The following is a 27,465-nucleotide window of genomic DNA, read 5'->3' on the forward strand; positions in this document are numbered from 1 at the left end:
ACTGTTAAGCCTCTAGCAAAGCATTAACATTAAGACAGTTGTGAGTTCCTGGAGGTATGTCTCACTCTGCCTGTCTCAAGTATTTGTCAACGGGCTGCAAGTTGTAAGGAAATTAATTTTATCCACATTTCTTTTGCCTTTTTTCTCCACATCATTACATCTACCCATTTAAAATTGTAAGTCTGAGATCCATTTCACTTTTTTGAAATTGGAACCACCACCTAATGTGTTAGGTTCTCCAATATGCCAAACTATGCAAACATTACAAGGACTTTTGATAACAGTCATAAACTGGATATTCTTAAACCTCACCTTAAACACAAAGAGAACACTATGGCAGCAGGGAACTCTAGGTCCATCCCTTCAGATGGGACTGTTTGGGACCCCGTGTCCCCTGCATTCAATTCTTTCATAATCTTTCATTCGTACCTCCTGTTTTGGGTAAAATTCTATAGCACATACTAGCATGCTGCTCCAACGGATTGGATTCATCGAATTTGTTTCATTCCTGATTTCTGCATCTGGCTCCTGGCCACCAAGACAATTCTAATGACATTCCAAAGATGGAGAATCTTAATCCTGCGGTGTTTGGGAGCATGGGTGTGGCAGGTTAGAGCTAGATTTGAGTGAGTTCCAACTCTGCACTTAGTAGTTGGGTGTCCTTGGCTAAACCTGAGTTTCCTCTTGTACAATAGGCTAACAATCTCCATCTGAAAGGGCTGCTGTGAGGATTTAATGAGTGCAGTTTATATGGCAAGCTTTCTGTAAATAGTCATCTTCTTTTCCACCAGCATTTACTCAGCGACACTGCTTTGTTGCCTCTAGTTTTTGCTGCTTCTGTGATGAACATGATTGCCTCTTTTACATCTTTCCATGGCTCTGACAGTTCTCTTTCATCTCAATCTGTTGGTTTATCCGCTGTGACACGGAAATCAGGCTTTCTTTGATTTCCTTGGGAATGTGAAGCAGTTATTAACTGAAATTTTATTCTCTTTTCTCAAGAGAATCTTCCAATATCTTCTTACCATCTATGCTCTGATGCTCTGCTCTGCTCTTTTTCCTGCTCTGTGCTTTTCCTTTTTTTTTTTTTCCTGTAGAAATTCTGTCTATCCGTTGTGCTGCTTTTTGTTCTGTTTACTCACCTCTGAGTAATAGGGCCCAATTTATCCTCACCTGATATTGTCCCAAAATAGTGTGGGTAGAAGCACTTTGACTCCCTTCCACATTTATGCAAGCGTCCCTTCATAAGGTCCACCCATGATGGAGTCCTGCATGCTGACGCCTTTTTTTTCTGTTTAGCCTCTGAGCCACCTGAAGAGGGTGTGGTAGAAGCGGTTCAGGGGCAGCCTTCCTCTAGGAGCTTTGTTTTTACCTTCTCTGCATGTGTTGAACATCTGTAACATGGATCAACTCTAAAGAGGTGGGGGCATGGCTTGTTTCCTGGGTTTTTTGATCTGTCCTTCTGTTTTGGGGAGAGATAGCCACTTTGCTGAGAAAATTGGGCCTTTGTTTTCTGAGTCCCCAGGCATATTTCTCCCAGGTCAGATCTGGTCCCTAGCTGTGGCCAAGTGGGCTTACCTCCCAGCCTCACACCTCCCAGTCGAGGAAGCCTGGTCAGAGAAACAGTGCCATCGTGTGGCCACTCCGCATTCTCTCCAGGCGGGCTCCCACTTCAAGCCTGTGTGGAGTGTGGGTGGAGCTGGTGGGGTCAGAAACCAAAAGGGTGTCTCTCTTGTTCTTCCTGCCACCCTCCCATCCTCTGACCCCCTCAGGGACTACAAGCCCCTCCAGGCTGGGGGCAGAGGACCTGTCAGGCCTTCAGAAGCTCCTCACAACCATGCCCAGAAAAGAGACTCATGACTTGGCTCCCTGGAGTTCTTCCTGCACCGGGTTTTGCCTTTATTCTAGGCCCTTTTTATTGTTGGAACTATCTGGAAAGATAGTTTTTGTAAATGTGATATAATGCCACATCTTCTTAAGAAATACTCTGGGAAAAACTGTGAGAATGCAAAATGCATCTTAATTTCTCTCCATTTTTCTGTTCCCAGGCCTCTCCTCCCAGCCCACCTTTTGAGCTACACTGTCCCCATAACCTTGTCCGTATCCTACTGCAGGGCACATTCAGACTGTCCCATCTCTATATTAAAACCTGGGTCCTAAGTGTTCTTAGCTCAGGGCCTTGCTTTGCTCTGAGTTTCTGGACTCAGGATGATCAGGGGCTTACATTTCCGCCCCTTTCAGGACACAGGAGGATTTCAACTCTGGTCTTCTAGATTATAATAGCCAGGAGGAGCTGTCTGATGGCGAGAATTTCAAGCCCCAATTAAGGTGGGTGCTGGAGTTACTTGTGGATGTAGTAGGGTAGTATAATTTGATGGCCTGCAAGTCACCATGCTAGTGGCTACCTCGTCCAGTTACCCACAAGGCTAGTACACCTTATCAGTGACCCCTTGGTGTCAAGCTGGACTTCTTTGAAGATTCCATCAATGAGGGCAAAAGAAGGGCAGTGATGGGCAAGAGGTGGTGAAATATTTGGTGCCCCCAAACTTCCTTCCTCCTTATTCCTCTGTTAGGTCCCTCGGGAGGGGAGCATTGAACCGGAAAATCTGGTACCCCACGACCTAGCACGTAGGAGCCACTCAAAAGTGTTTGCTGAACTTAATCCTAGGAGACAGCGTGCTCTCATGAGCAAAAAAAAAAAACCAAAAACCCAGAACACGCCCCTGTGCCATTTCGGCGATGCCTCCCCCGGGCCGCGCGGTGGCGCTGTGGCTCCGCAGAGGCCGGGTGGTGCTGGGGCGCTCCGGGGCGCGCGGGCTTCCGGGGACCCTCAGAGCGGCGGCGGCGACGCGTGGGGCCGCGGCGGTGAGTGCGGCGTGCGGGCCTGGCGGCGGGTCGCCACCCCGGGCACACCCCGCGCCCCCTGGGCCTCTCGCTCGGGGCCTGGGAAGGGCAGGCCGCGCCCGCCGAGCAGGCCCCCGAGGCGCCGCGCGGGTTCCCCGGGCGTGAGCGGCGGGCCCGCCCCGGGGAGGGCGAGGCAGCGTAGGAGGCGCCTCCCTGGCCCCGCTCCCGACTTGCCCGGGGACTCTGGGCACGTCCCTTCCCCTCCTCGGGGCCTGGCTCCTCATTTGTCAGAGGAGAGACCTTGGTCGCGATGCCTCTAAGACCTTTGCGGCACCGCCACTCGGGGTTGTGGGTGGGCCCGGGGTCTGTGCTCTGATCGCGCCGGGTCCGACTGCCCCGCAGGCTCTCTCACCTGTCACCCTGGCCCTTCTCTGCTTGGACGGCGTCTTCCTCTCCTCCGCCGAGAATGACTTTGTGCACCGCATCCAGGAGGAGCTGGACCGCTTTCTGCTGCAGAAACAGCTGTCAAAGTAAGCTGGAGTGCGGGGGGGTGGGGGGCAGCTCCCTGTGCGGGAAGGGCGGGCTCACGCGGAGCCCCCTGTGGCCCCTTCCCAAGTAGCTGGTTCCTACCTGCCTCTGATCTTGGCCTTTGGGTTTAATAACCTCCTAGCCACAGCCTCTCTCAGCCACATCTTCCCTGTGTAATTCTGAGCACCACCCAGAGATCGAAGGGTGTCAGCACAGGAGTGGAATGGTACCAGTAACTCCCTGTGATAACCTCTGTGCTCACGTCCTTTGCAGTCGGCGAGGGAGCCTAGTGTCAAGCCTCCTGTAAACTGGGCATGGACCTGGTGGGGGTCAGGCCCTAGGTCCCTGCTCAGCACTCATTCCCATCCCTTCCCAGGGTACTTCTTTTCCCCCCGCTCTCCAGTCGCCTCCGATACCTGATCCACAGGACAGCAGAGAATTTCGATCTTCTGAGCAGCTTCTCTGTTGGGGAGGGCTGGAAGAGAAGGACAGTTATCTGTCACTTGGATATCAGGTGTGTATCTTAGTGCCATGGGGGTCCTCAGTAGCTCCTTGTGGGTTGGTGGGTAAGCTGGTCAGGAACCAGGACAGGCTGCTTCCTCTGTCCCCACCTCAGCTGCTTAAAGTCAATGCCGCCTTCTGTTTTAGCAGTGGAGTAGCTGTGCGTTGTTTGGGGGATTCATTCAGCAAATTTAACTATACACTTGGGCCGAAAGAGAGAAAAATAGAGCAGTTTAAGCAGTGAGAGTGCTTGCTCTGAGAGGCCATGGACTGTGAGAAGCACACTTGAGGCTCACGCATCTCTGTTACCATGTGCATCTCACAGGATCTTACCATAGCGGCTCTGATCCTAGTGCTTCAAGTTATGTATTTTTCTTTTTTCTTTTTTTTTTTTATTAGAGAGAGAGAGGGGGGCAGTGAGAGAGGGAGAGAGAGAATCCTAAGCAGGCTCTATGCTCAGCACAGAGCCCGATGTGGGGCTTGATCCCACAACCCTGAGATCGTGACCCCGAGTTCATGACCTGAGCAGAAATCGAGAGTTGGACGCTTAACCAACTGAGCCACCTAGACACCCCCAAAGTTGTATATTTTTCTTTTTTTTTTTGTATATTTTTCTAATAACCAGGTTCCTAAATGCAAGTACTTACTTTTATCTAGTGTGTACCCGAAGATTCAGGTATCTCTATGTAGTTGATAACACCAGAGGGAGAGCTGGTGTTTCTTCTTCAAAGTTGGCATTCAGCTTCCTCTGCAGTGCCTTCCACAGAGTGTGTGGTCTTTCCAGGGGTCATTTTGGCTTTGGTTTTGGCCTAATGCTGACTCGAGAGCCTCATGCCTGAATGGCAGGTAGCTCCAGTAAACCATTGTCCTTAACACTGCTCTGATCACACCTCCTGTTCCTGCTCCAGGTTACCCAGTTCAGATGGACTCTCTGGCCCCTGCCACCCTCCTGCCTCCCAGCTTAGCAAGTACCGAGGTCCCCGGCCCACCTCAAACCAGGGAGCACCTGCTGGTCCTCGAGGAGCATGGGCCGGCCGGTGGCATCGCGGACGCAAACCGGATCAGGCTTTGTATGTGCCCCGAGTACTGCGCAGGCAAGAAGAAGGGGTACCATCCTCTACCCCAGCGCCCCAGGGAGATCCTCCAGCTGGTGGGCTCCTGGAAGAGCCTGGAAATGTTGGTGCTGGGGACCTCAGCTCTGATCAGGACCTCCCTGTGTTGATGACTCAGGCACCTGAGGACCCAGAGGGCCCAGACCAACACTGTGACAATGAGCAGCTACTGGACCCACCTGGTGTTGAGTCCCCACGGCCTGAGAGCCACTCAGGGATGGGAGATGGGTTGGAGATGGCCACAAGGCTGGGGTGCAGCCTGCGGCTGGACTTGGAAGAGGGGAATGGGAATGAGGTGGAGAAGAGCCCGGAGGCAGAGGCGGAAGAGGCAGAGGTGGAAGAGGCAGAGGCGGAAGAGGAGGGGCCTGGCTCCGGCTCTGGGGACGATTACAGTGAGCTGCTGCAGGAGGTGATGAGGCTCTTAAGCCCAGAAAAGGGAGGGCGGAAGTGGGGTGGGTGTGGTCGCGGGCCGGTGGAGACCAAGGGTCCTGGCCAGGAGGGGCAGGGTGTGCGCTGGCTGAGCAGGGCTGGGTGTTGGCTGATAGGGGTCCTTTAGGAGACGTAGGGGTGGAGCACTGGGACTTTCCTCAAGAAGTCAGGACTGACATAGTGGAGGGGACGAGGCTCTGGATATGGGGTCAGGGTGTGGATTTGGGTCCCTGTGCAATCATGTAGGAGCTTGTTGACAAGCTTCTCTATGGGCACGTCCTTTTGTTTTTCTAAATCTCCCATTTCCTCATCTGAGAAGCAGATAGTAATACTTTGCTTCACAAGGTAACAGGTAGGATATACGAGGAAATGCTTCGTAAGGGACTATAAGCCTGGGTCATGAGAATGGTTCTGCCTGAGGCCTTGTGTTCCAAATCTCCTTTCCTTGGAACGGTGTGTCTGTCCCCGAGACTGGCTGTGGTGTTCGGTTGGGAGGGTGGGCGTCTTTTATTACTATGTTATATGTGAAGGCTAAAGACCAGGTAGACTTGCTTAATGTCACATTGATGATAAGGGGAGGAAAGATCCTGGACTTGCCCAGTTCTGTCTCTTACTTGCTGACCATGTATCTTTGGGCAGAATTACTTAGCTCTTTGATATATAGTACTCCTATCTGTAAAGGGGGTGTATAGAGTATAGTTTTCAGGATTCTGTGGAACATAATGCATGTAAATGCCAGTTCCCCAATGGGGACTCCATAAAAGTAAGTTACCGTCCCTAAAAGTCCCACCTCTCCACCTTCTAGCCCATTCTGCCCTCCTCCTGCCATTCCCGGACTCCCGCCAGGCGTGGCTCCTGTGGGAAGCGGGAAGCCACTTGGGGTGCTCTGCTCCCTGCCGGGGAGTCCTGCTTCTCTCTTCAGGACTCTGTGTGTGGTTTTGAGAGCAGGTGTCCGAGCTCCCCTTGCTAAAGGGTGTGGTCTCTCCCAGATAACAGACAACCTGACTGAGAAGGAGATTCAGGTAGAGAAGATCCATGTGGACACGTCCTCCTTCGTGGAAGGGCTGCCTGGAGAGAAGGATTTTGCCCATGTGGTGGAGATCTATGACTTTGAGCCGACACTCAAGACTGAGGATCTGCTGGCCGCATTTTCCGAGTTCCAGTGAGTGCTCTCGAGGCTTCAGGGAGGCAGGGGAGGTGGACGCTAGGACATCACTTTGTTGTTGGGCACACTTACCTGCCGCTCCCCCAGTGTCTACTGTCTGGAAGGAAGGGCAGAAAGTGGATGTGGTTGCTCTGCGCTCCATACTCCTGCTGGCCATGACTCCACGGTGGGCCCTAGATCTGGTCCTGCGGGCATGCGGCGGTAGACCTCCATCCTGCCCCCTGCACACCCACACGCCTGCCAGGAGCCGGGCCCCCCATCGGGATGCCTCCCCTTGCTCCACGTCCTGGCCACCCAGTCCGTCAGTCAGTCTACAGACTGAGGGCCATTCCCGTGCAAGAACTGTTTCTGGGGTGAGCTGGGCCTAAATGCCCTGGGGCAGAGTCAGGGTGGAGATGGGCACCAAGGGGGTATGTAGGAAGCAGAGAGTTCTGTTTCCCCAAATTTCTTGATCTAACTCCAATCTTTTCTCCTTTTTTTCCTTCCTCCCTCTCCCTTCCTTCCTTCTTCCCTCCCTCCCTTTCTTTTTTTAATGCTCATTTTCCTTTCTCCAGTCTCCTTTCTCTTTTCTGTGTAGTCTTTTATTTATTTATTTTTTAAAGATTCTGTTTTTAAGTAATCTCTACACCCAACATGGGGCTCGAACCCACAACCCTGAGATCCAGAGTCACATGCCTCACTGACAGCCAGCCAGGCGTTCCTCCAGCTTAGTTTTTTAAAAATCCCTTTCTTGGGGCACCTGGGTGGTACAGTTGGTTAGATGTCCAACTCTTGGTTTCGGCTCAGGTCATGATCTCAGGGTGTTGAGATCGAGCCATGTGTCAGGCTCCATGCTTAGCGCAGGGTCTGCTTGGGACTCTCTCTCCCTCTCCCTCTGCCCCTCCCCCTTGCTCTCTTAAATAAATAAAATGAAAATCTTTGAAAAAAATGAAAATAAAAAAATAAAGATCCCTTTCTTGATGGTCCCCTCTTCTGACTGCTTTCCAAACTGCCCTCCCTTGCCTCCCTGAGCCTGAGCCTGAGGAAGGCTGAAGGGGCAGCTTGGTGGGGCATGAGGGGCTCATCTGCTCTCGCTCCCTGAAGGTGCAGTCAAACTGGGGCCACCTGTGACTCGTTCAGCCAGCGCGGGCGATGCCCACAGAGAAACAGGGGCCTCAGACTGCTTTCGGCCTCTCATCAGCCCCAGACTCAGTGTGGCTTTCTTGAGCAGTAGGAAGAAAGCTGATCAGGAGCAGTAACACTGACAGGCTTATTTTAGGTTCTGCCCCCTGTCCCCAGCAGGTAAACCCTTTTGTCTTCACCCTTGGCACTGTGGTCTTTGAGCTCTTTGAGTCCAGTTTTCCTCAGTTCTAGGAATTTGGGACCCACCAGTCAACAGGGGTGACACTTGTCTTTCTGAAGCTAACCGTGTGGTCTTTGAGAAAGTTTGCTGCAAAGGGTTGTCTCCGCAGGGGAGATAGGAACTTGTTTTGGGCTCATAGTGTTGGAGGATTGGAGGTGGGAGGGGACTCCTTTTGCAGAAGGGGGTTTTGCCCCTTGCTTTTGTACTCACTCTGTCTCCTCTTCCCTGGCACAGAGAGAAGGGGCTCAGGATTCAGTGGGTAGATGACACGCACGCGCTCGGTGTCTTTCCCTGCCTGGCGTCAGGTAATGCAGCTTCACGGTGGGCTTGGCCCTTTCTCTGACTGCCGCTGACAAGGGAAGGTCACCCATGTGCGGGGTGCGGGCTCACCTGAGCAGGTGGACTGGCAGCCCGCGGCCCAGCCCGCCTGGTCCGGAAGTTCAGAGGCGGCAGAGTGGGGCGCTCGGGCCAGGCAGCTCACACCCTCTCCTGTTCATGGTAGTGCCTTCAGGTCAGAGTTTTCTGAGTCCGGTGATGTTTACTGAGCACATGTCATGGGCTGAGCTCTGGGTGCTTCTGCATGTGAAACGAAATCATATGAATGTGCTCTTTTTATGGGTAAAAAAACCTTTAAAATACTGGCGATTTCATATGGTTCAAACAGATGCATTTTATTCGGCTTTCACTGCAGCCTCAAGAAGTAGGTCAGACCTACTCTGAGACCGAGGTTTCCAGAATGTCAGCAGTCTGTCCCAGGTTACAGAGCGTCTTAGTGTCGAATCTGGGGATGTCGGCCAGCCCCCTGGCTGTGACCGCAGTGCTCCTTCCCCCTCTCGGCCACTCCCCAAGCCGCCCCTGCCCCACCGTGGCTCACTTTGGGTGTATTTATCAAGACCCCCGACCCCCTTGGCTGGACTTTCCATAACCACAAGCTTCTGAACACCAGAGCTGGAAGAGGCCATAGCTGGTGCGGGCCGAGTTCTCAGGGAGCCTGTGGCATTGAGGGAGCAGGAAGCTGGGGCGTGGGGGCTGCTGCAGGCCCCCTGAAGGAGCTGACTGAGGGCAGGCAGGGAGGATGACCACGGGGTGCCGTGGAGAGAATGAGCCCTGGGTGTGGCATGGCCGTGGCTACCTCCTGAGCTCTGCCACGCTGTGTGTGAGGAGCGGGTCCTGTCGGGCCTCAGCATCCTCGTGGACGAAGGGGCGGCTTGCACCTGCAGCTCCGACCTGCTGTGTCCGGCAGCACGTACCTAGCCCAAGTACCCGTGGCCCCAGCACAGCTCCGGGCAGTGAGGGCATGCCCCGGGAGGGTCTTGAGTGGGGAAGGGGGAGAGTTTAGTCGAAGCTCCTGGGCTTTGGAAGGTGGGAGCCTGCCTTCCCTGATGTCCACGGTTGCAGCCTCGCTGGTGTGGCTCCTGACCGGCCCAGGGTAGAGCATGGAAGCTTCCCATCTGAGAGCACGGGTGCGGCGTGCAGGCCTGCGGGGCTCTGGGGGCATGAGACGAATAGGTGGTGGTCGTCTCTTGCCCATTCGGAGTGGTGTCAGGGCAGCCATGTCCCCGAGCTTCAGATGGGTGCACAGAGCAGCTCTGTCAGTTTGGGGTGATACATGCGTTCCTTGGCCCTGACGGGGCCTCACCAGGAGGAACAGGGATGGCTCCAGATCTGTTTTCTTTCCATAGCTGCTGAAGCCCTGACCAAGGATTTTTCTGTGCTCAAGATCCGGCCCCTCATGCAGGGAACCAAGCAGTCAAAGCTGAAAGCCTTGCAGAGGCCAAGTAAGGAGGCCGGCTATGTCCTGATGGGAAGGCTGTGTGAGCATATGAGTGGTTGGGCAGGGTGGGGCCTTCCCTCGAATTCATTGCTTGTTCTTCAGCTCTGCGCCTTAGGACCGCCGGGCTTCCGTGGCCAAAGGGGTGCTCCTCCCGCACCCCAGGGGCCCAGGGATGCCTAGGGAAGAAGGGCTCCATTAGGGAGAGCTGTTCGCCAGCCGCTGTGCTCTGGGCTTGCCCTCCTGTGCTTACCTCTTCTGGGTGATGCTCAGGGAAAAGCTCAGTCTTTCCTGTAGGGCCATAGAAACCATATTTTACAGTGGGGTAAAAAGAGCTTGGATTTTGGGGTCAGCCCTGGGTGTGATCCGGCTTCTGGCACCTATTTAAGTTGACTTTGAGCAAGTCACCTAACATCTGTGAGCTGGTTCTTCTCTCTGTAGAATAAGCAGATTGTACCGGGTAGACTGGAGGGGTGAAGAAAACAGCCTGGCCCACAGAAGGTGCCCAATAAATGATAGCTCCTTTTTCCTCTTGTTCTTCCCGAAAGCGGGATTGGGGGTGTTATAGGCCAGTTTTCTGTGGCTGCACAGTGGCTGGCGAGACTGGCTCAGAAGAGGCCTGCTGAGGCCATCCAGTGCCCTTGTGGCCCTTGTGGCCCTTGTGGCCTTTGCCTCAGACTTGAGGACAGTAAATTTCCTGTCAGTCCAAGAGCTCTGGGTGTCCCATCTTGACTTGATTTCCCTCCCAGGTGGCCCAAACAGGGAAGAGGGAGAGGTGGCAGGATTAGGCGAGGACTCCACGGGCATCTGGCCAGGCTGTGGGCACAGCTGGGTCTTAGAGGTTGGCTCTCCGCTGGGAAGAGTGGTGGCCATAGCTTTGAATTCAAGTCCTCATCCCATGGGGCTTTCCTTTTAGAGCTCCTGCGTCTGGCGAAGGCGAGACCACAGACAAATACAGCGGTGGCCAGGAGGCTGGTGGCCCGGGCCCTGGGGCTCCAACATAAGAAGAAAGAGCGGCCTGCAGTTGAGTGTCTACCTCCCTGAGGCCCTGAGAGGCCCAGCAAGCCTGGATTGGCGCCCACAGGACTAGGCTGGTGCCTCAACACCACAAGCCTTTACGGACACCAGAATAGCCCTGTGCGGTTTGCTAGGGTGTCCCTATGGGGCGTGGTGGGCTTTCGTTTGGTTTAGTTGCAGGAGTTGAACTCGAAAAAATAAAAACTTGGAAGTTGCTTCAAAATGAAATGGTCTGCCAGGGAACACTAGGGGGTGCTGTTTGTCTCCCATTTTAGACCTGGGGCTGCTGAAGAAATGGGTCCTCCAGGTTGGCCTGGAGGATCCCAGCAGGGCCTCAAAGGCATTTTTGCCCAGGGTTTACCCAGTTTTGGGGTGGGGGGAGCAGGTTGCACCTGTGGTGTGTGACACCTGCCTGGTCTCCTGACACGTCAGGCATCCTAACCTGCTGTCACGTGCTGCAGGGCACCAACCGCTGGACCTGGTCCCAGTGTTACCTGCTGCTATGGGTCACAGAAGGCCTTTTGTGCACTTCGGTAACCACGAACAAAGCCAAGAGGCAACCCCTGAGACAGCTGCTGAATTTGACTCCCTCACAGGGACAAGGGCATCTTCGGGGACAAGGTCTCGGGTCACTCGTGTTTCTGGTTTGGGTGAAATCGGTGCCCAGGCGGCCCTACTTGGTGCTCTGGGGTCATGGTGGACCCTTCCGGTTTGCTGGGCCGCAGCATGCTCTTGAGACAAGGGGAGCCCCCATGCCCGGGTGAGAGCGGCCCGCCCTGGCCGCCGACCCTGCCCGCGCTGGGAAGAGCTCGCCCTGCTGGTGCTGGTGTGCACGCCTCGCGTCACCGCCCCCCTCAGAGTCCGGCCGGCCGCCGGCCTTGTGGGCGCCTCCCAGGACGGTTGACATCTGGGTGTCCCATCTTGTCCTCACGCCGCTGCCGTGCCCCACAGACTCACGAAGAACACGAGTTGAGGAAGGGTCAGGACTTGCGTCTTTGTGACCCTTAGACTGCTGCTGTCGGAAGGCAAGAGTCCGTCTTTGTGGTGGCTACTGCAGGCGCCCCGGGAACCCGTCTCTGCAGCGCGAACCTGGGAGGGTGTGCAAGGCTCCCTCCCCGCCCACCATCCGCGGGAGCTCTGCTGCTCAGGGCTGGGTGCAGGGGCCCAAATGAAACACAGATGCGTATCATAAACCTTTTATTCCAAGTTTCAAGTATGTGTAAGTGTCTGTGATGACACATGGCGCTCGGTGGGTGTCCTCATCACCCAGGACCCTGGTTATAGCACCGTTAAATCAGTTACCCACAGAACTGGAACAACAGAAAGATGAGTCACTTACACGGCTGGGTTGGTTTTTCTTTTGAGCTATACTTTCAGAGGCCCAGATGCCCAATATTAAATGCCACTAAATTACTTCGTGTTTCAAAGTCTGTGAAAATATAGTAATGGTATCTTGTAAGAGGATTTAGGAGGGGGGAGGGAAAGCACCAACTCTGAGCTCACCTAAGTAGAAAACACGTGGCAGCATTATTTGTGTATGTGAATATAACAGAGTAGAGGCAGTCTGTTTCATTGGAAGAGAGGTCTAGATATTCAGGTTGTCTGGAAATGACCTAGGGGGAGGAAAAATGGAATTCAGCCTGACCGCCTTGGGTGGATAGCTCCCACCACCAACCTGGCATTTTATCTGTCGTGAGTTGAGTGGGGTGGTGTCCTACTCAGGGTGGCCCGTGGTTTCGGCGGGACTGCTGCTCACTGTGCTCCTGGGGTCCCAGACAAGATGGCTCTTGGTGCCCAGGACCCTGTTGTCAGGCCCCACCCTGGAGGTCTTCCCAGGTCGTCCCAGGCTCCAGAGGTCAGGCAGCAGCACCCAGCAGATGATGGGCACGCCGTGTCCCCCCGAGCCTTGGACATGGCCGCCGGAGGTCGGGACAGGGCAGGGGCTGGGCTGGACGAGGGGGGAGGGTGGCCATCCGTCAGACTGCAGTTGTCGGGGAAGATGCGCCGTGGCCTGAAGACAGGAGGTGACCTGGTGCTTTACCGTGCGGAGAGCTGGTTATTTATGAGTCCACTGAAGTGTTCAAACTTTTTTTCCGTCTCTTCACTGAAGGAACCACCTGAGGGGTGGGCATGGGGGAGACAGAGTTTGGCAAACCAGATGCTCAGCCTTCTCCCACACTGGAGCTGTCAGCCTCAGGGGCCCTGGAGCCACCGCCGTCCACCAGGTGGCCTGCTGGGGCCACCTCTGTGTGACGCCCCGAGGGCGGCCACTAAGTGCTGGCCACCCCGAGGGCCACGCATGGGTCAGGTGCTCTGTCAGAGCTGAGCGAAGGCATGGCTAACCCTAGCGAGTTTAGTTTTTGCCAGCAAGGGAGGGGGGGCCATCGCTTTTCCTGCAGGAGAGGAAGCCCTACTTCCCCTTTTGTTCCCCAGTGTGCATAATGCAAGGAAAAGTTTCTTTATTGGTGACCAGGAGCCACAGTTGTTGACTAACTTCTAGTTCTCAAGAGAGGGAAACGATACACAGAACCCACAAATTGCTGACGCCCACGTTTGAGGTCACATGCGTAGCGAGGAGATGGCCTCAGCTCCAGCCCGGCGGGGTGCCGCCCTCCTCCTTGGCCAGAGCTGGCTGCGAAAACCCAGCCTCCATCCAGGCCTTATGTGTCTACAGCTTCCTTCCTGTGTGTGCAAATGGGAGGCTGGCTCCAGTCCCCGCGCTCTACCCAGATTAGGAGGCTGTTCGGATTTCTCGACAAAGCAGGGCAATTCTTGCCTGTCTCCCGGACGGGTGGGCTGCAGGGGGTACCTGGCAGGCCTGGGGGGCTCCCCCTCTCCCCGAGGGCCCAGGGCCTTACCTATGTGGCAGTTGTACATCCAGATGCGGTGGCCGTCGTAGCGGGTCCTGCACTTCATGATGTTGTTGCTGTAGTCAGACTCCGCGACCTCGTAGTTGGGGTTAATGACGACCTGGGAGCGAGAAAGATCGGAGTGGGCTGCTGAGTCCTGCCAGGGCCCGGACCCCGCCGAGACCAGCCCTGCCTCCAGAGCCGGGGCGACCTCATGAGAGGGAGCATGGCCGGTGCTGGGGCAGGACTGGCCCGAGATGAGGGGGCGAGGCCCGGAGGCATGAGAGTGTGCGCCCCTGGCCGTTGGCCTCTGTGTGGTTCACACACATACCCCTTACCACAAGGAGGCCTTCGTGAAGGGGTTACCCTCTCCTGGGGGCCCTCGGAGGCTTGAGGTTAGTAGAGGCAGGAGTTGGGGCCCAGGGAGGCCACAAAAGAGGCTGTTGATAGGAACTGGAAGGGAGCTGGGGAGCAGGACGTGCTGAGATGAGGTGGGGACAAGGACCAGGCTCTCTGCTCCTGGAGGTGTGACGTCACACATGCCCTGCCTCTGAGCCTTTGCCCGCAGGCCCCTCTGCCTGGAAGGCCACTTCCTCCTCACCCGGCTCTCTCCCGCCCCTGGCAGCGTTACTGATGTCTGCACACGGAGCCACGTGGGAACGGAGAGGGTCAGTGAATCCCAGGCCAGGGCTCTCAAACAGCTAAAGCTCCGAGTCTGGCCCAAGGGAAATACTCTTTTCCTTAATCTGAGGCACTGACACACTCCTATTGAGTTAATTAGCGAATTGTATAGTTCAGGCGTCAGGGACACAAATGTGATCAGGGTTTGCCCGGCTGTGAAATGGGAGTACTGTAGAGCCCATCACTGGGGGGCTACCTGCGTTCACAGGGTTTAGGCACGGCCAGGCCTGGCATCAAGCTTTCAATGAGCCACCGTTAAATAGATGGCATTTGTCGGGACCCATGATGATACCCATTCACCCGGCAGAGCGATAGCAAACCTCACGCACAAACCCCCATGCACCGTGTACGTGCACAGAGACATGGATATTCAGGTTTTAAAATAAAGAGCACTTTGGTTGGGCCTCTCCAAGTCTGCGGTTTGGGGTTTGTGGGTGGAAAAGTGCTTGGCTGTCTGATTTCCAGCCTAGGAAGACTTTCAAAGCCTCTCTCTGGTCACTTCTCTGCAGGTGTTGGTTCTTCCCAGGGCCGTCTGCAGGGTGGGGACCATGGGCCAGGCTCTGGGCTGGCTGAATGCCCCCTTGGGCAAGTTTTCAAGGCAGAATGACACATTTCTGGTCACCCACTTTGCCACCCAGCGGGGCCAGCTCGAAAGCAAGCCGGGTGGCTGTGTAGGAACGTGACAGGGCGCCAGGGAGCCTCCGCAGGCCCGAGTGCACCTGTGGTCCCGACGGGGAGGCTGGGGATGCGGCGGCCCTGCTCCCATGGCTGGAACGGGCCACTGTGTCTGCAGGGAGGCAGGAGAACTGTCTCCTCTGCAGACCCTTGCACGAGGCCAACTCTTCTGGGAGACCCAAGTCACAAACATTTGAGAGTGAATGGCTCTTCATGAGATTGCTTTCAGCCTTGACAGCACAGACGGGAGAGGGCACCGGGAGAGGTGTGGGGGAGGGCAGAGCTTGTGTCAAAGGACACGCAGGCGTGGGGTGCCCTAGGGTCTGAGGACCAGATCTGGCTGCACATGTATTTTGATTTGCAAGTGCCAGGTGTTACCTGAGTGCGGATGTCTCGGGAGGTTGGCAGTGCCCCGCACGCGTGCATGCCTCCCACACCTAGGTCACCTGGTTGACCCTGATGTGCCGGCCCCTGGGTGTAGGACTCCTGCACTTCAGACAGCCTGGCCTCCCTGCACGCGTTTTGTGTTTGGACACCAGCAGGAAGGGGGCTGCCTCCCACATCACCGGGGAATAGGGCCCTCCTGCCATCAGCCGGGGCTGGAACCCCCCTCCTACCTGGAACAGGTAGTCTCCAGGGGGTACATCGGTGATGTCGACCCACTGGCAGTCGATGTCGTGGCGATACATGTCCCAGCAGCCCATGGTGATGCCCTGCTCACCGAAGTTGGCACACTCGTAACTCTTCTGGATGTCTGCAGGCAGGGGCACAGAGAAGCCCGGTCACCTTGCACCCTGGCCCCACTGCCTCAAGTGCCTGCCCTCTGCGCTCCCCTTCCGCCACCGCGCCCCGAGAAGCCCCACCGGGGGGTGCTGTCCCCAGAGCCCACGGTCAGCAAATCTCTTCCTTCCCCCAAGCCCTCAACTCTCTGCTTCATCTGGGCTTGGCGTCCCATCCCCACCGCATGGGTTTCCGATCTGTTCTCATGTCCCCGGAACCCCTTGCCGGATTCTCTACCCACATCCCACCTGTCCTTTTAGGGCCAGCCGAGTGCCCCTCTTCCACAAAGCCCTCCTTGCCACTCTGGCATTCCCGCTAGCTTGGGAATGAAGGGAGTGTGATTTGGGAAAGCTCTGGTGGTTAATATTTAGCTTAATGTGGGGGATCATCTTGCCACCCTCTGGCGAGTCAGCACTTGGATGTGGGCTCAGATCTGGTTTGTGTATCTGACCCTTACTGGGTCAGCTGGTCGTCTGGCACAGAGCAGGTGCTCAAAACCCATGGGTCTGTGTGATCTCATGGCGTGGCATGTCCACGACTGACTAGTGAACACACATTTACTGAGGCTGCCACGTGTGGGCACTGCTCGAAGCACGGGGCATATGGGGAAGCAGCACTGTGTCGCCCTGAGCCCCAGGCAGGTCGGGCGGCAGGCGGGCCCACTGGTGATCACCGTGCAGCTGTGGCGGCCTCCAAGACGTGTGAGCAGAGTGCTGCCTCTGGGGGCGTCGAGAGACCCGGGAACCTCAGAGCGGGTCTTTTGGGCTTGGACTCGGGGGGCATGAGCCTGTGGGGCGGGGGCTTGATGCTGGGACACAGGGAGAGAGGCGGAGGGGACGTCGGGCCAGGTTTGGCCCCACCTGGGGGCCATGTGGACCCGCCAGTGCCCCCCGGCATGACTCTGGGGGGTCCAGCACCTCCACAACAGGCCCCGCCCGCAAGCCCAGCCCCGAGTATAGCCACGGAGGGCCCTGAGGAGAGTCAGCCGTGGCCAGCGTGAGAGTCCGGCATCAGGCCTGGGCTCCAGGACAGGTGGGAGCATGGGAGTCCCTCTGAAGCCACCCACCCAAAGATACCTCCTTCACATTCTGTGTCCTCCAAGCAGAAGCTGGCTTTGTGGCCCTCGGCCACCTTGGTACCATTGAGGTTCAAGAGGTCATAGTGGGTGAACACTTCCATGCTGTGGTAGTGCCTGGAGCGAGCGAGAGAGACAGAGACAGAGGGCCCAGAGGTCAGTGACCGGAGCCATGCCGCCGACCAGCAGCTGCCTCGAGCGGGGGGTCCAAAGGGGTGGCCCGTGCAAGACGAGTGGGTGACGGCCTGAGGAATGGGAGGGCAGAAGCAGAAGCCGTAACCGTGCTGCCCCCCGCCAGAGGCCCTCGCCCGTGCAGGCCTCGGCCCTCCCAGCAGCTGAGCGGGAACAAGCCTGCACGGAGCGCCCTGGGCCTTGTGGGGGTTAGCGAGGTGCGCTGGGGGGCAGAGGGCCCGCCAGGCCGTGCGCGCCATCCATGAAGAGCTCCTTAGTGCTTTTTCTAACCCCCTGGGCGCTGGGGTGGCCCTCCCAGCCCATCCCTATTTGGTACACTTCCTGCAGACTGATGAAAGTGACTTTCTGAGATCTCCGGAAACTTTCTGAAGTGGGGATGTGGCAGGGACGGCACGTCGAGGAGGGGCAAGGCGGCAAGAGCGGGCACGGGAGAGGCAGGGGGTATCCGGGCAAGACCCTCCCACAGCCCGGACTCGAGGCAGGGAGGCCCCGGGCCATGGCACCAGCTGGGAAGCGGGCGGCAGGAGTCTGTGCCCCTCGCCTGGGATGCGACAAAAGGGGCAAAGGGGGCTCTCAGTCCCTTGGGAAGGAGCAGAGCGTGGCAGGCGCATCCCTGTGGGCTCGGGGTGACAGCAGAGAAGGGCGCGCTCTTGTGTAGCAGTGTCCCATCTCTTGCTGCCGAGGAATTGAGAACAGATGCAGGTTCTTGGAAAGCGGTGCTGTGTTTGGTTCAGAATAAACCAGGGGAAGATGGCTGCCATGTGGGCCGGGGCCTCCCTGAGGCACCGGGCGGGCCAGGCCCAGCCGGAGCCGCAACGTGGGAATCACCGGCGCGTGCGACTGTTTGAACACGCTTGTCTCCGGCATCACAGGGACATGCGGCAAGTGGAGAACAGAAATACAGGGCACCCAAGGCTCGGGGAGCAAAACTAGCTAGCTTCTTTCTCAGGAAAGAGGGGATGGTCACAGGACCCACTCTTAGGGGTCCCAGAAGGACGGAATCAGAGAAACCACAGAAAGAGCTCCCAGGGGGCTTGGAACAGAGGGGTACTCAGCACCTGCCAACTCTCTCGTTGTTACTCCTGCTAACGGTAGTACCACGGGTAGTATTTTCATAAGCACCGCCATCGCTACTCTGCTGCTACCATTCCCAGCCTTCCTCCATCCCCAGGCCTCCCGGGGCCGGCCTCAGGCTCCCTCCAACGGAGTAGGGGCAGTCAGGACAGCGGCAAGGGGGGGATTAAAACGACAGGTTTTCGGAGAGGAAATCAGAGGCTCTTTCCCCCTTCCTCCTATGTTGGCTTGCGCTAAAAATAATGTCAGGAGTTCCTAACGGGCTTTTCCCGGGTTGCTCATGTCTCTGGGTAAAGCGATGCTGAGCCAGGGGCCCCCTGAGAACACGCACAAGGATACATTTTGTGGCAAGTCAAAGTGATGACTTTGAACGCGTCTATTTTGGCTTCTCGAAGGAGCAGGATGAGACATGAGGTCTGACTCACTGTGTAAAACATGTCTGCATCTTTCAGAGAGGAGTTTATGTTACCATGTTTACCGGCTGGAAAGACTGAAGAGAAATGGGTTTATACTCCGTTGTCTAAACAAAATTCAGACAGAGTCCACAGAGGGACTGTTGTAAGGCTGACCTTCTCCTGCTCCTCCTGCTTCCTGCAGACTTGATTTAAGAGTCTTCCCTAGCTCTTCAGTTTTTCCCCCGTGAACACGAGGAGGGAAAGAGCTGGTTTGGAGCCTCTTGATTCCAGCTGGCTGCAGTCCTGGAGCTCCCGTGTTTTACCTCTGGGACAGGTGTGGACATCACCCCCGGGGCCACGTCCCCCTCCCCGCTGGCTGGCTGTAGAGGCCGAGGCACCCCTGCGCCCTGTGCCCCCAGGAAATACAGATGGGGCCCCCAGGAATGCAGGAAGGCACATATTGGTGATGAGGGTATCCTTCCTCTTTCCACACTGAGGTGTCCCGACCTTTGGAAGTCTAAGAGGGGGCTGGGTCCATGGGGTAGGACCTAGGGAGATTACAACTTGGAAAGAAATGCCAGAACCTAAGGAGAGAGAGAATAACCTGACACTTGGTGTAAGTCATTGTAATCTGGAGAAAAGGAAGGACGGCCTTCTACCACAAGACTCTGGAGCTCAGTATTCTAAGACATGGTGTCAGTGGAAGGAGGAGATGAGGAACACGTGGAAAACAGACCAAGTGAGTCCAGAGGAGGACGGCAGGGTTGGGTATACCCTTTGTTATCCCAGCTCACTTGGGGCCCACATAACACTGAATCAGAGAGTCAGTGCACACTGTAGATGCTGCCACCTTTCATCCTCCGGTGCCTCCAGAATGGACGTCCTGGCTGATGCTCAGCTGCACTGGGGACAATGCTCCTGTTCCCATTGCCGAGAATACGGGGGCTGTGTTCCAGGCTCAGGAGGTGCTGTCACGAAGGGCGAGGGTCTTCTGCTCGCTCCACCCCACCTTCCCCACGTGCTGGGAGCCCTCCGGCCAGAACAAAGCCCTACGGATGTGACGAGGGCCTAAAATTGGCTCCCAGAGGCCACATCGCATCTGTGGGGCTTTGATCCAACACGGAGCCTGCTCTGCACATGGTGGGAGCCGGGCAGAGTAAACGGAAGTCTCCCCTTTGTAGCAGGGCTGTCCCCAGCTCCCTAGGGGGGCACCTGTGCTGGGCACCTGCTTGCCGGCTCCCAGCGCCTCTCGTGGGGCTGCCTGCGCTGCGAGGGCTCGTCTCCAGACCACAGCAGGGACAGAGCTGCTCTGTGCCCAGCTCCATCTAGACCCTGTCGGACCTGTGACATGACATGCCAGTTAAACAGGTGTGGCCCCGCTCCCTGGGCCACAGGTAGGGTCATCGACCAAGGGCGTGATGCATATGGGAGAGGACAACTCGGCATTTTCCTCTATGTCTGGTTGGCAAGGAAGGTGCTAAGGGGTTCAGTCTTTAGGTTTCATGTGAAGGCTTTCAAAGAACACAGTTCTGTTCCTCTTCTTGGCATTAATTGCTTTGGGAATGATAATTATCCCCATGCACACTCATTTGAGCCAGGGTTCTCAACTTTGGCTCCACAGTCAGTAAATCTGCTGAAAGAGGATGGTTAATCTTCTAGAAATAATTTTTTTTTTTTTTGGAGTGGGAGAAGGGCTTGCTTTCATCAGACTCCCAAAGGGGCCCAACCGAGGTTTGGGGCCAGAAGTCCGATTGAAAGGTCCTCCTACAGAGCTTGGAGATGTCCCCTGGAGCTCTGGAGGCTGCGGGCAGGGGGTAGGGGGACCCTCTTATGCTCCCTGAGATCTCATGGTCATAGGTTCTCAGTTATGGACAAGGAAGAGGTGGCTTGAAGGAACATATGCTTGGCCAGCATGTTTTTTCCATCCATTCCTCCCAAACCACCGACTAGAACATCTGTAAGCAAAGAAATGAAACAGGACGACAGGAAAAGCAGGGGGTGGGGTGGGGAAGAGATCAGAATGTCCAGGGTTTCAGATCAGAAGAAACACTTCCATGGTGTTGCCATGTGTACTCTTAGAGGACAGACCACTGCTTGGAGAGCTAGCAGATGTCCCACGGAGACTCCCACCATGTAATGTCTGGGTGGACAGCCACGTGTGGGACAGAGATGCAATTATGTCCAACTTATAGTGGGCAGCACCAGCCCCCACAGCCCCAGGGCTCCCACCCATCTGTTCTCTAAGGAAATCCGGCACCAGTCTGGTCACAACTTTAATTTTACTCTCCGACATCCACCCTGCAGAAGGCTGACATGCTTCTATGTAGAGACCAAAAATTCTTTGGCTAATTAGGACATTCAAAACACATGGATAATAATTATGAAGGAAAATCAACACCGTAAGTTCTATCCTAGTCTTTTCTTTTGAAACAGATTTAACAGTTCTATCACTACACCGATTTGAATGTGACTGGACCATCCATTGTGACACGCAGAAGCAGGCAAGGACAGATTTCTGATGAAGATTCAGCAGAGGTAACAGAAAGAGCACTCGCTTTGGAGTCAGACACGAGCCGGGGATCCCTGCCTGGCAACTTCCTGTTGGACTTTCTCGAAAAGTCATATAAACACCGAGTCTCCCATTCCCTTACCCTTGAAAATGTACCTGGCACTTAGAAGGGGGTCAATAAATGTCAGTTCTTGTGCCCCTCACAGTGGTCACTAGGTTTTCCAGCTGGAAGGATGCCTAGTCCTAGCTGGGCCGGGGCTTCTCAGACTTGAATGTCACACGCACACAATCACCTGGTGATCCTGTCAAAATGCAGATTCTGATGCAAAGGTCTGCAACAGGCTGACTCTGCCAGCCCACGGGCCTCCCTGTGAGAAGCAGGGAGCTCTGTTGCAGAGATGGAGGGCTTCCAGGGGGAGCGCTCACTGTGGACCCCTTGGGGGCTTGCTGCCCTGTTGCATGGCAGGGCCTCCCCCCTTCATTTTCAAAAGTGTGCTCTCTTCTGCTGTTCTCTCTACCTGCCCAAGTCAGGTCCCAGCAGGAAAATGTGAACAAGCTAGGGCAGTGGGCTCTGCATTAGAGTAAGAATCAAGGCAAAGAAAAAGAAAAGACAAGGCAAGGAGATGAATGGGGTGGCTTCTGTTGAGCTAGGGCTGGCTCTAGGATTTCTGTTCTTGTGTAGGATTTATAGCACTGGGGCCAAGTCCACAGGCTGAGGGCTGGCAGGGACTCTGGAGGTTCCAGGTGATGTGGCCCAGATGGCCTGACATCATGCAGCTGGTTAGAGGCACAGCTGGGTTGAGAGACCAGGTCTCATGACTACTGGGCCTAGAACTCTTGCCTCCACACCCAATACCTTCCTCGAGATATTTCACATATATATATATTTTAAGGATATTTTAAAAAAGATTTTATTTATTTATTCAGAGAGAGAGAGAGAAAGAAAGCACAAGCAGTGGGAGTGGGAGAGGGAGAAGCAGACTCCCCACTGAGCAGGGAGCCCGACGTGGGGCCCAATCCCAGGACCCTGGGATCATGACCTGAGCCAAAGGCAGACACTTAACCGAATGAGCCACCCAGGCGCCCCTCAAATATATCTATAAATGAACTCAGAGTCCAAAAACTGCAGAATCCCCAAGTACCCTGCAGAGCATGAACTTGCCGTAGATGCACTTGAAAACCATCGACCAAAGGGTCAGTAGAGAGACATCGGGTACTCCAAGTTTGTTTCCTAACATTAGGCACCGGAGGCAAGAAAGAGACCAGGCTCGGGGAAGGTGAGTGGGGCCGGGACAGCCGGGACTGGAGAATGGCTCAGTAAGTGTGGAAGGCCACTGTGGCGACCCGGACTCCCTGCCTCCTGGGTGTGTGGCCTCTCGGCTGTCTCAGAGGGAGCCTGCGATTCTGAATCCCATGCAGGCCCTGCAGCGTGTCGGGCCAGCGTGGCCGGCGGGTGATGCAGGAGGGCTCACCTGTGACAATCGTGCCAGATCCACGCATGGCGGCCATTCTTGGGTCGGAAGTCAGACTGCCCGTTGTTGTGGATCTGGGAGGAGAAGCGCAGAAGGCGTCGGTAGCCTGTGGTGGGGTTGGTCTGGGCGGCCGAGGCTGAGAGGCAGTTCTCCTCCATGGCACACTGGAGCATGAACATGGGACGGTCCTCCAGGTAGGTGCTCTGCTGGACGATCTCCGCATTGAGGACCAGGTCAGGGGCAGCTGGGGAGGGCAGACACGATGTTCAAACAAGACGAGAGGCCCCCTCACCCCTCCCAAGTCTTTTGCTTCTGACACCTGAGCTGGGACAAACCCCCAATCCTGCCTAGCACCACCAGCTGAGACTGTCTCCTGGTCTCTCAAGGTTCCCTTCCTTAAGGAATGCTACCCCAAATTCCTCTTCCTCTCCTCTAAGCGTCCTCTTGGACACCTCTACAGCTGTCAGGGCAAAATGATGGGCAAAACACGAAGGTTCATTATATTGTGACCTCTACTCTTGGGTGGCTGGAGATTTTCTGCAATAAAAAACAAACAATAGCAATAATATTGTGCCTCCTGGAGAGAAAGCACCAGGAATGCCTTGGTCTGATCCTTCTGGGAAGGATACACATACAGTTAACGACACGTGTGATACTGTATGTAGATTTACAGTTTGCTAATACCGTTTCCCTTAAAATATATCTTGACATATTTCCTTGCTAAGAAATATCCATTACCACATGTATTTCATGGCTACATAACATTGAATTCATAACCCTATCTCATATTTTTAGATACACTGGTTGCTTGCCATTTCTCACCGTTAAAGATTAAAGCTGTGATAAACATCCTGTAGTAAATCTGTGTATGAAACTTAAGTTATTTCTTTAGAATACGTTTCTAGAAGTAAAATTGCTGGGCAGAAGGGCTGCATGTTCTCAAGACACACTTGTACCCCCTGGGGCCGGCAGCCTCTAGAGAGCAAATCCACCTGCAGGGTTTGGATGTGGAACTGAAGAGTCTGAAGGGGACACACAGATGAGATGTGGGGTAGGGAGTAGAAGACACCAATTAGAGGGCTCTCAATTGTTGAGAAATACTTCGTCTTGGAGGACACACACCAGAATGCAGCATCGCCGGTGCTCAGTGTCCTGGGCACACTTTTATTGGAGGGTGTGATGGGTCTCTTATTCATTGTCTATACCCTAGTCGGTACTTAATGGACAGTCCCTCTGCTTATGTCTGAGCTGAGCGAATGGGTCTCCATTGCTCTCTCTTCTGAGAGGAGACCAGCCTAGCTCCAGCTCTGGAGTCTGAACATAACAATGGTCTGCAGTGAGCTGGTAGCCTGGGAGCTGTGTTCTCAGCACCTGCCATGCAACGGGGCCTTGACCTCCCTAACATCCAAAATATCCACCAGAAGCTCATTGGAAGCATGCATTCATCCACCTGTCTGCCAAGTATTCTAGTAAACCCTGCCCTAGGCTCTCTGGACAGTGCTGGACAAGGTAGACCCTACATTGTCGCAGGAGAGACAGACAGAAGCCCATATTAATTACTTAATTACAGTTGTGATCAGAGCTAGAAGGGGAAATATGGAGGGAGTTGGAAATTATAACCAAGGGACCCAGTTGGGCAGGGGGAGGAGGTCAGGAAGGATTTCCCCGGAGGCACTTAGGTTTTAGTTTCTCCCTGGAAGGAGGAGCAGGGATTACAGGAAGTAGCTCTACAAGGCTAAGTAGCATGGCCAGTCCCCTCAGGCATGAAGGAGCACCAAAGCCTGTGTGGCTGGGCCAGCGAGGAGGGGTGGGAGGTGGATGGTGGCCCCAAATGAGGCTGGACAACACGTGCCTTGTGCACGTCCCTGCATTCACCTAAAGTGCTGCGGGAAAGCCTGGACGGGTTTGCTAACAGGATGGAGGTGTGAGTGGGAGACCAGCATTGATTCTGGCTTCGGGGAGGGGGAGCAATCGAAGGGACACGTGTCACTGTGGGGATCCCGTGGAGGAGTGTCTGCACAAATACAGTCTGGAAGAATGGCATCTGGACACGGGCCGAGGAAGCCGGAGGGAAGGAGGTAGAGGGAGTCGAGAAAACACGGAAAGGTAACAATAAAGATGGATTGTGTATGGTGGGGTGGGGGGTGGGTCAGGAGGGAGAGAGAGAGAGAAAGGAAGACTTGCAGATACAGGGTGGAACTGGTTGGATGAGAAAAAGTAATTACGAAGGGTGGCCTGAAGAATATACTTCATCTCTGAATACTCTTAACATGCATTAAGCCAGATCCGCCAAGAGCTGTGTTCCTGGCCCAAATGGCCACTGCCCCCGCTCCCATAGTCACCCTGAGTGATGCCTTTAGACTAATTTGAGGGGTTCTCAGAGCCCCATGAAACTCACTTCTCACTTGCCATGAGGTGTCAAGGGCCCTGTTTATCTCATAACTGTCTGTCTTCATGAGAAATTCCCTTTCCATCTCGGAATCTAGAACAGTGGGCTTCTCTAATCTCATGGGTGTGTTTCTACCTCATGGACATTGTGAATGACTTCCTTCTTTCCTTTGGCTGTTAGGAAGCTCGTGGTGAATTTTATGACCTCCCAACAGTAAATGTTTAGGACTCTATAGTATGTATTTTTTATTAACCTCTCTCTCATTTCCATTTTGAGCCACTACTTTTTGCCAGCCCTACTTTTCATGTCTGCTTTTCTCTTATGCTACCTTGAATTTTATTTAGGCTTATATTATGTTACTTTCCTCTTGGAAATGATGGTATATTACAAATATAAATTAAGAAGCAAAGAAAAGGCCCCGGACTGCTTCTCTCTGCTTGGATGTTCCTCCTGCGGAGGCCAGTAAGGGTGATGATCTCCTCCTCAGACAGGATGAATAGCTAGTGCTGTCCGCCCAGATGAGCTCACGCCAGGGTGGCCAGTCCCTCCTTACAAGGCTTAGAAAACACTGGGTGAGTCTAAAGGGGTCAGTGGGCGCATGAAGCTCACCAGCTCAGGTCTGACCTCCCCTAGCTCTCCATGACCATAAAAGGTGGTGCATCATTGTCTTCTCTGCACTTGTGCATATTCACTGTCACACTTAATTTCCATTGTCCAGGAAAAACAGTAACTAGAGATCAGAGTGGTTAACTAACTCTGCCAAGATCAGCTAATAAATGGCAGGTGGGGTCTGTTCTCAAGTTCTCTGGCCAGATCTGGGGCCTCTTACACCTCCCAGATTCACGAGGGAAAAGGCTAAGTGTCGGCTCAGCTCATGGCAGAGGCCCCAGAGCCTGGCCAGGAATAACCAGTGGGACTCTTGGTCCCCTCTTGGAGGCTGGCGGGGAGGAGGGATGTGACCCCCAGGGACTCTCACTTTCTGAGCAGGCGACTCCGGCCCCATACTGCACTGCACCCTGGGGGCAGGCCACGTCCTCATCGTGGCGGCAGTGAGCCAGGGACAGCTCCGTTCCCGAGCACTTCACCCCGCTCATGACCACTTTGTTGGCGTAGACATTTCCTTGCCAATACCAGGTCTCCTGGAGGAATCAAAAGAAATGGGAAGCGTGTCACCCTGAATTGTCACTTTCTCGTATTCTGTCAACTTTCAGCCTCAGGAACATCCCAAGGCTAAAGCTATATGAGCCCATTTTTTCTGCTGGAGACAGCAGAGGCACACCCAGCCATGTCCCCAGAGTCATGCAGTTTGTTGGTGACAGAGTGGGGGAGACCCTCATGCTCCAGTTCTGCCACTGGTCCCCGCGGGGAAAGCGTAGCTAAGGTTTTGGTCAAATGGGTGTCCAGTGTTGTGTGTCAGGAACGGCAGGCACCTGTAACTCATGCTGCTCGCTCCCCAGCCCTGAGCCCAGGGCAGACATGACTGGTCCATCACAACCCTCTCTCCTCTAAACCTGCACGTGCTCTCAGAATCCTCGGCACAGTGCTCCCGGGAGACACGACCAGTCGATCAGAATTGGCAGGAGAGAAGAAATCTATTTACACGTGATAGCTCAACATGCATACATCCTATTGGTTCTGCTTACCTAGAGAACCCCCTCATCCTCTAGAGAGAGAACTGGGGCCTTGAGAAGGGACAGGGTGTATAATCGATGGCAGATCCAGGCCCACATCATGACCCTGCTGAGGCCCAAGTGTCGTAAGAATGAGCTGACCGGGAATGAAAATAGCTGGACGAGCCCTCTGCTAAATGGCACTGTTTTTTCCTCTCTCTTTGGAGCCCCAGAGGCTGCCTTGGCTTGTCAAAGCAGCATTAGCAGAGACCCTATGAGAAGCCAGGGCCCTGGCAGGTGTGGGCGGGGCTCTCGGAGGCCCGTCCCTTCTGAATGCCGGAATGAGGAGCCACAGGGTGGCCTCTGCTCAGGACTCAGCTCCTACCCTGGACCCAGCCAGCCTGTGGCAGCAGTCAGGCTCAGCAAGGCTTCAGAGCTGACCCAAGTTCCCCCGCTAAGAAATCCTGTTCCGGGGGACAGGCCCCCCTCCTTGCTAACCAGTCAGGGTTAGCTAAGCAAGATGGGGGCTCCAGCCATTTCCTCTTCTCCAAACACTGAGAAAGTGTTTGGAGCCAGGACACTGAGGACCTGGGACTATTCATTCCATGCCACAGGGAGGAGAAGGGACGCATGGGAGGGTGGCTGTTTTGCCCCAGATCGTTATACAGCGGGCTAGTGGAGGTATAGATGGGAATAGACCTCAAGCCCCTCATCTCTGCCTCCTTCTCCCCCCTGCCTCCTTCTGACAATGTGTCCTCACAATACAGGCTCCAGAAGTCAATGATTTTTGAAGCCAAAGCGCTTCTTGCCTCTCGTCTGCTGCCTTCTGCAAGGGGCAGGGGCTTACTGCCTTCAGTGGAGTCCCTCTCTTTCAGGAAGGGGCCAGCGGGAGGAGGGCACAGATGATGGGACAAGGCTTAGAGGTTTACCAGCCAATCGAGGGGAGAAGGCATGAGTACAGACACCAGTTGGGAAACGGTCTGTCCGGAGGGGCCTCGAAGGGAGTGAGCCAAGGCATCTGGGGTGCTGGGCCTTGGGCTGGGTGGTCTCCATTG

General features: G+C 54.9%; 2 protein-coding genes and 1 long non-coding RNA gene across 7 annotated transcripts in view; 1 reads left to right on the forward strand and 2 right to left on the reverse strand.

Moving 5' to 3' along the window:
- Positions 1-3,353, reverse strand: part of LOC145718724 (uncharacterized) — a 17,682-nt gene extending 14,329 nt beyond the window's left edge. The window contains exon 1 of the long non-coding RNA XR_014141988.1: positions 3,257-3,353. This is a non-coding gene — a long non-coding RNA (uncharacterized LOC145718724). The remainder of the gene's footprint in view (positions 1-3,256) is intronic.
- Positions 2,713-21,152, forward strand: R3HCC1 (R3H domain and coiled-coil containing 1). Of its 3 annotated transcripts, XM_081810204.1 has the most exons (8): positions 2,713-2,865; positions 3,247-3,374; positions 3,749-3,886; positions 4,782-5,394; positions 6,404-6,576; positions 8,156-8,226; positions 9,604-9,699; positions 10,609-10,937. In XM_081810204.1, the coding sequence occupies exons 1-8, from the start codon at positions 2,740-2,742 to the stop codon at positions 10,734-10,736; spliced, it is 1,473 nt and encodes a 490-aa protein (XP_081666330.1). In that variant the 5' UTR covers positions 2,713-2,739; the 3' UTR covers positions 10,737-10,937. The 3 variants fall into 3 exon arrangements, with proteins under 3 accessions (XP_081666330.1, XP_081666339.1, XP_081666334.1); XM_081810213.1 differs by lacking the exons at positions 8,156-8,226; positions 9,604-9,699; positions 10,609-10,937 and adding an exon at positions 20,864-21,152; XM_081810208.1 differs by lacking the exons at positions 8,156-8,226; positions 9,604-9,699; positions 10,609-10,937 and adding an exon at positions 7,134-8,137.
- LOXL2 (lysyl oxidase like 2) overlaps positions 11,894-27,465 on the reverse strand; it is a 52,994-nt gene continuing 37,422 nt past the window's right edge. For all 3 annotated transcript variants that reach the window (XM_081810198.1, XM_081810192.1, XM_081810187.1), the window contains 6 exons: positions 25,777-25,939; positions 22,412-22,655; positions 16,771-16,886; positions 15,532-15,668; positions 13,568-13,679; positions 11,894-12,826 (listed from right to left, as the gene is read on the reverse strand). In XM_081810198.1, coding sequence (XP_081666324.1) covers positions 12,747-12,826; positions 13,568-13,679; positions 15,532-15,668; positions 16,771-16,886; positions 22,412-22,655; positions 25,777-25,939 — 852 coding nt within the window. In that variant the 3' untranslated portion in view covers positions 11,894-12,746. The remainder of the gene's footprint in view (positions 12,827-13,567; positions 13,680-15,531; positions 15,669-16,770; positions 16,887-22,411; positions 22,656-25,776; positions 25,940-27,465) is intronic.

The sequence above is a fragment of the Leptonychotes weddellii genome, chromosome 2 (assembly GCF_054177405.1).
Source record: "Leptonychotes weddellii isolate Sample4059 chromosome 2, ASM5417740v2, whole genome shotgun sequence".
Classification (NCBI taxonomy): domain Eukaryota; kingdom Metazoa; phylum Chordata; class Mammalia; order Carnivora; family Phocidae; genus Leptonychotes; species Leptonychotes weddellii.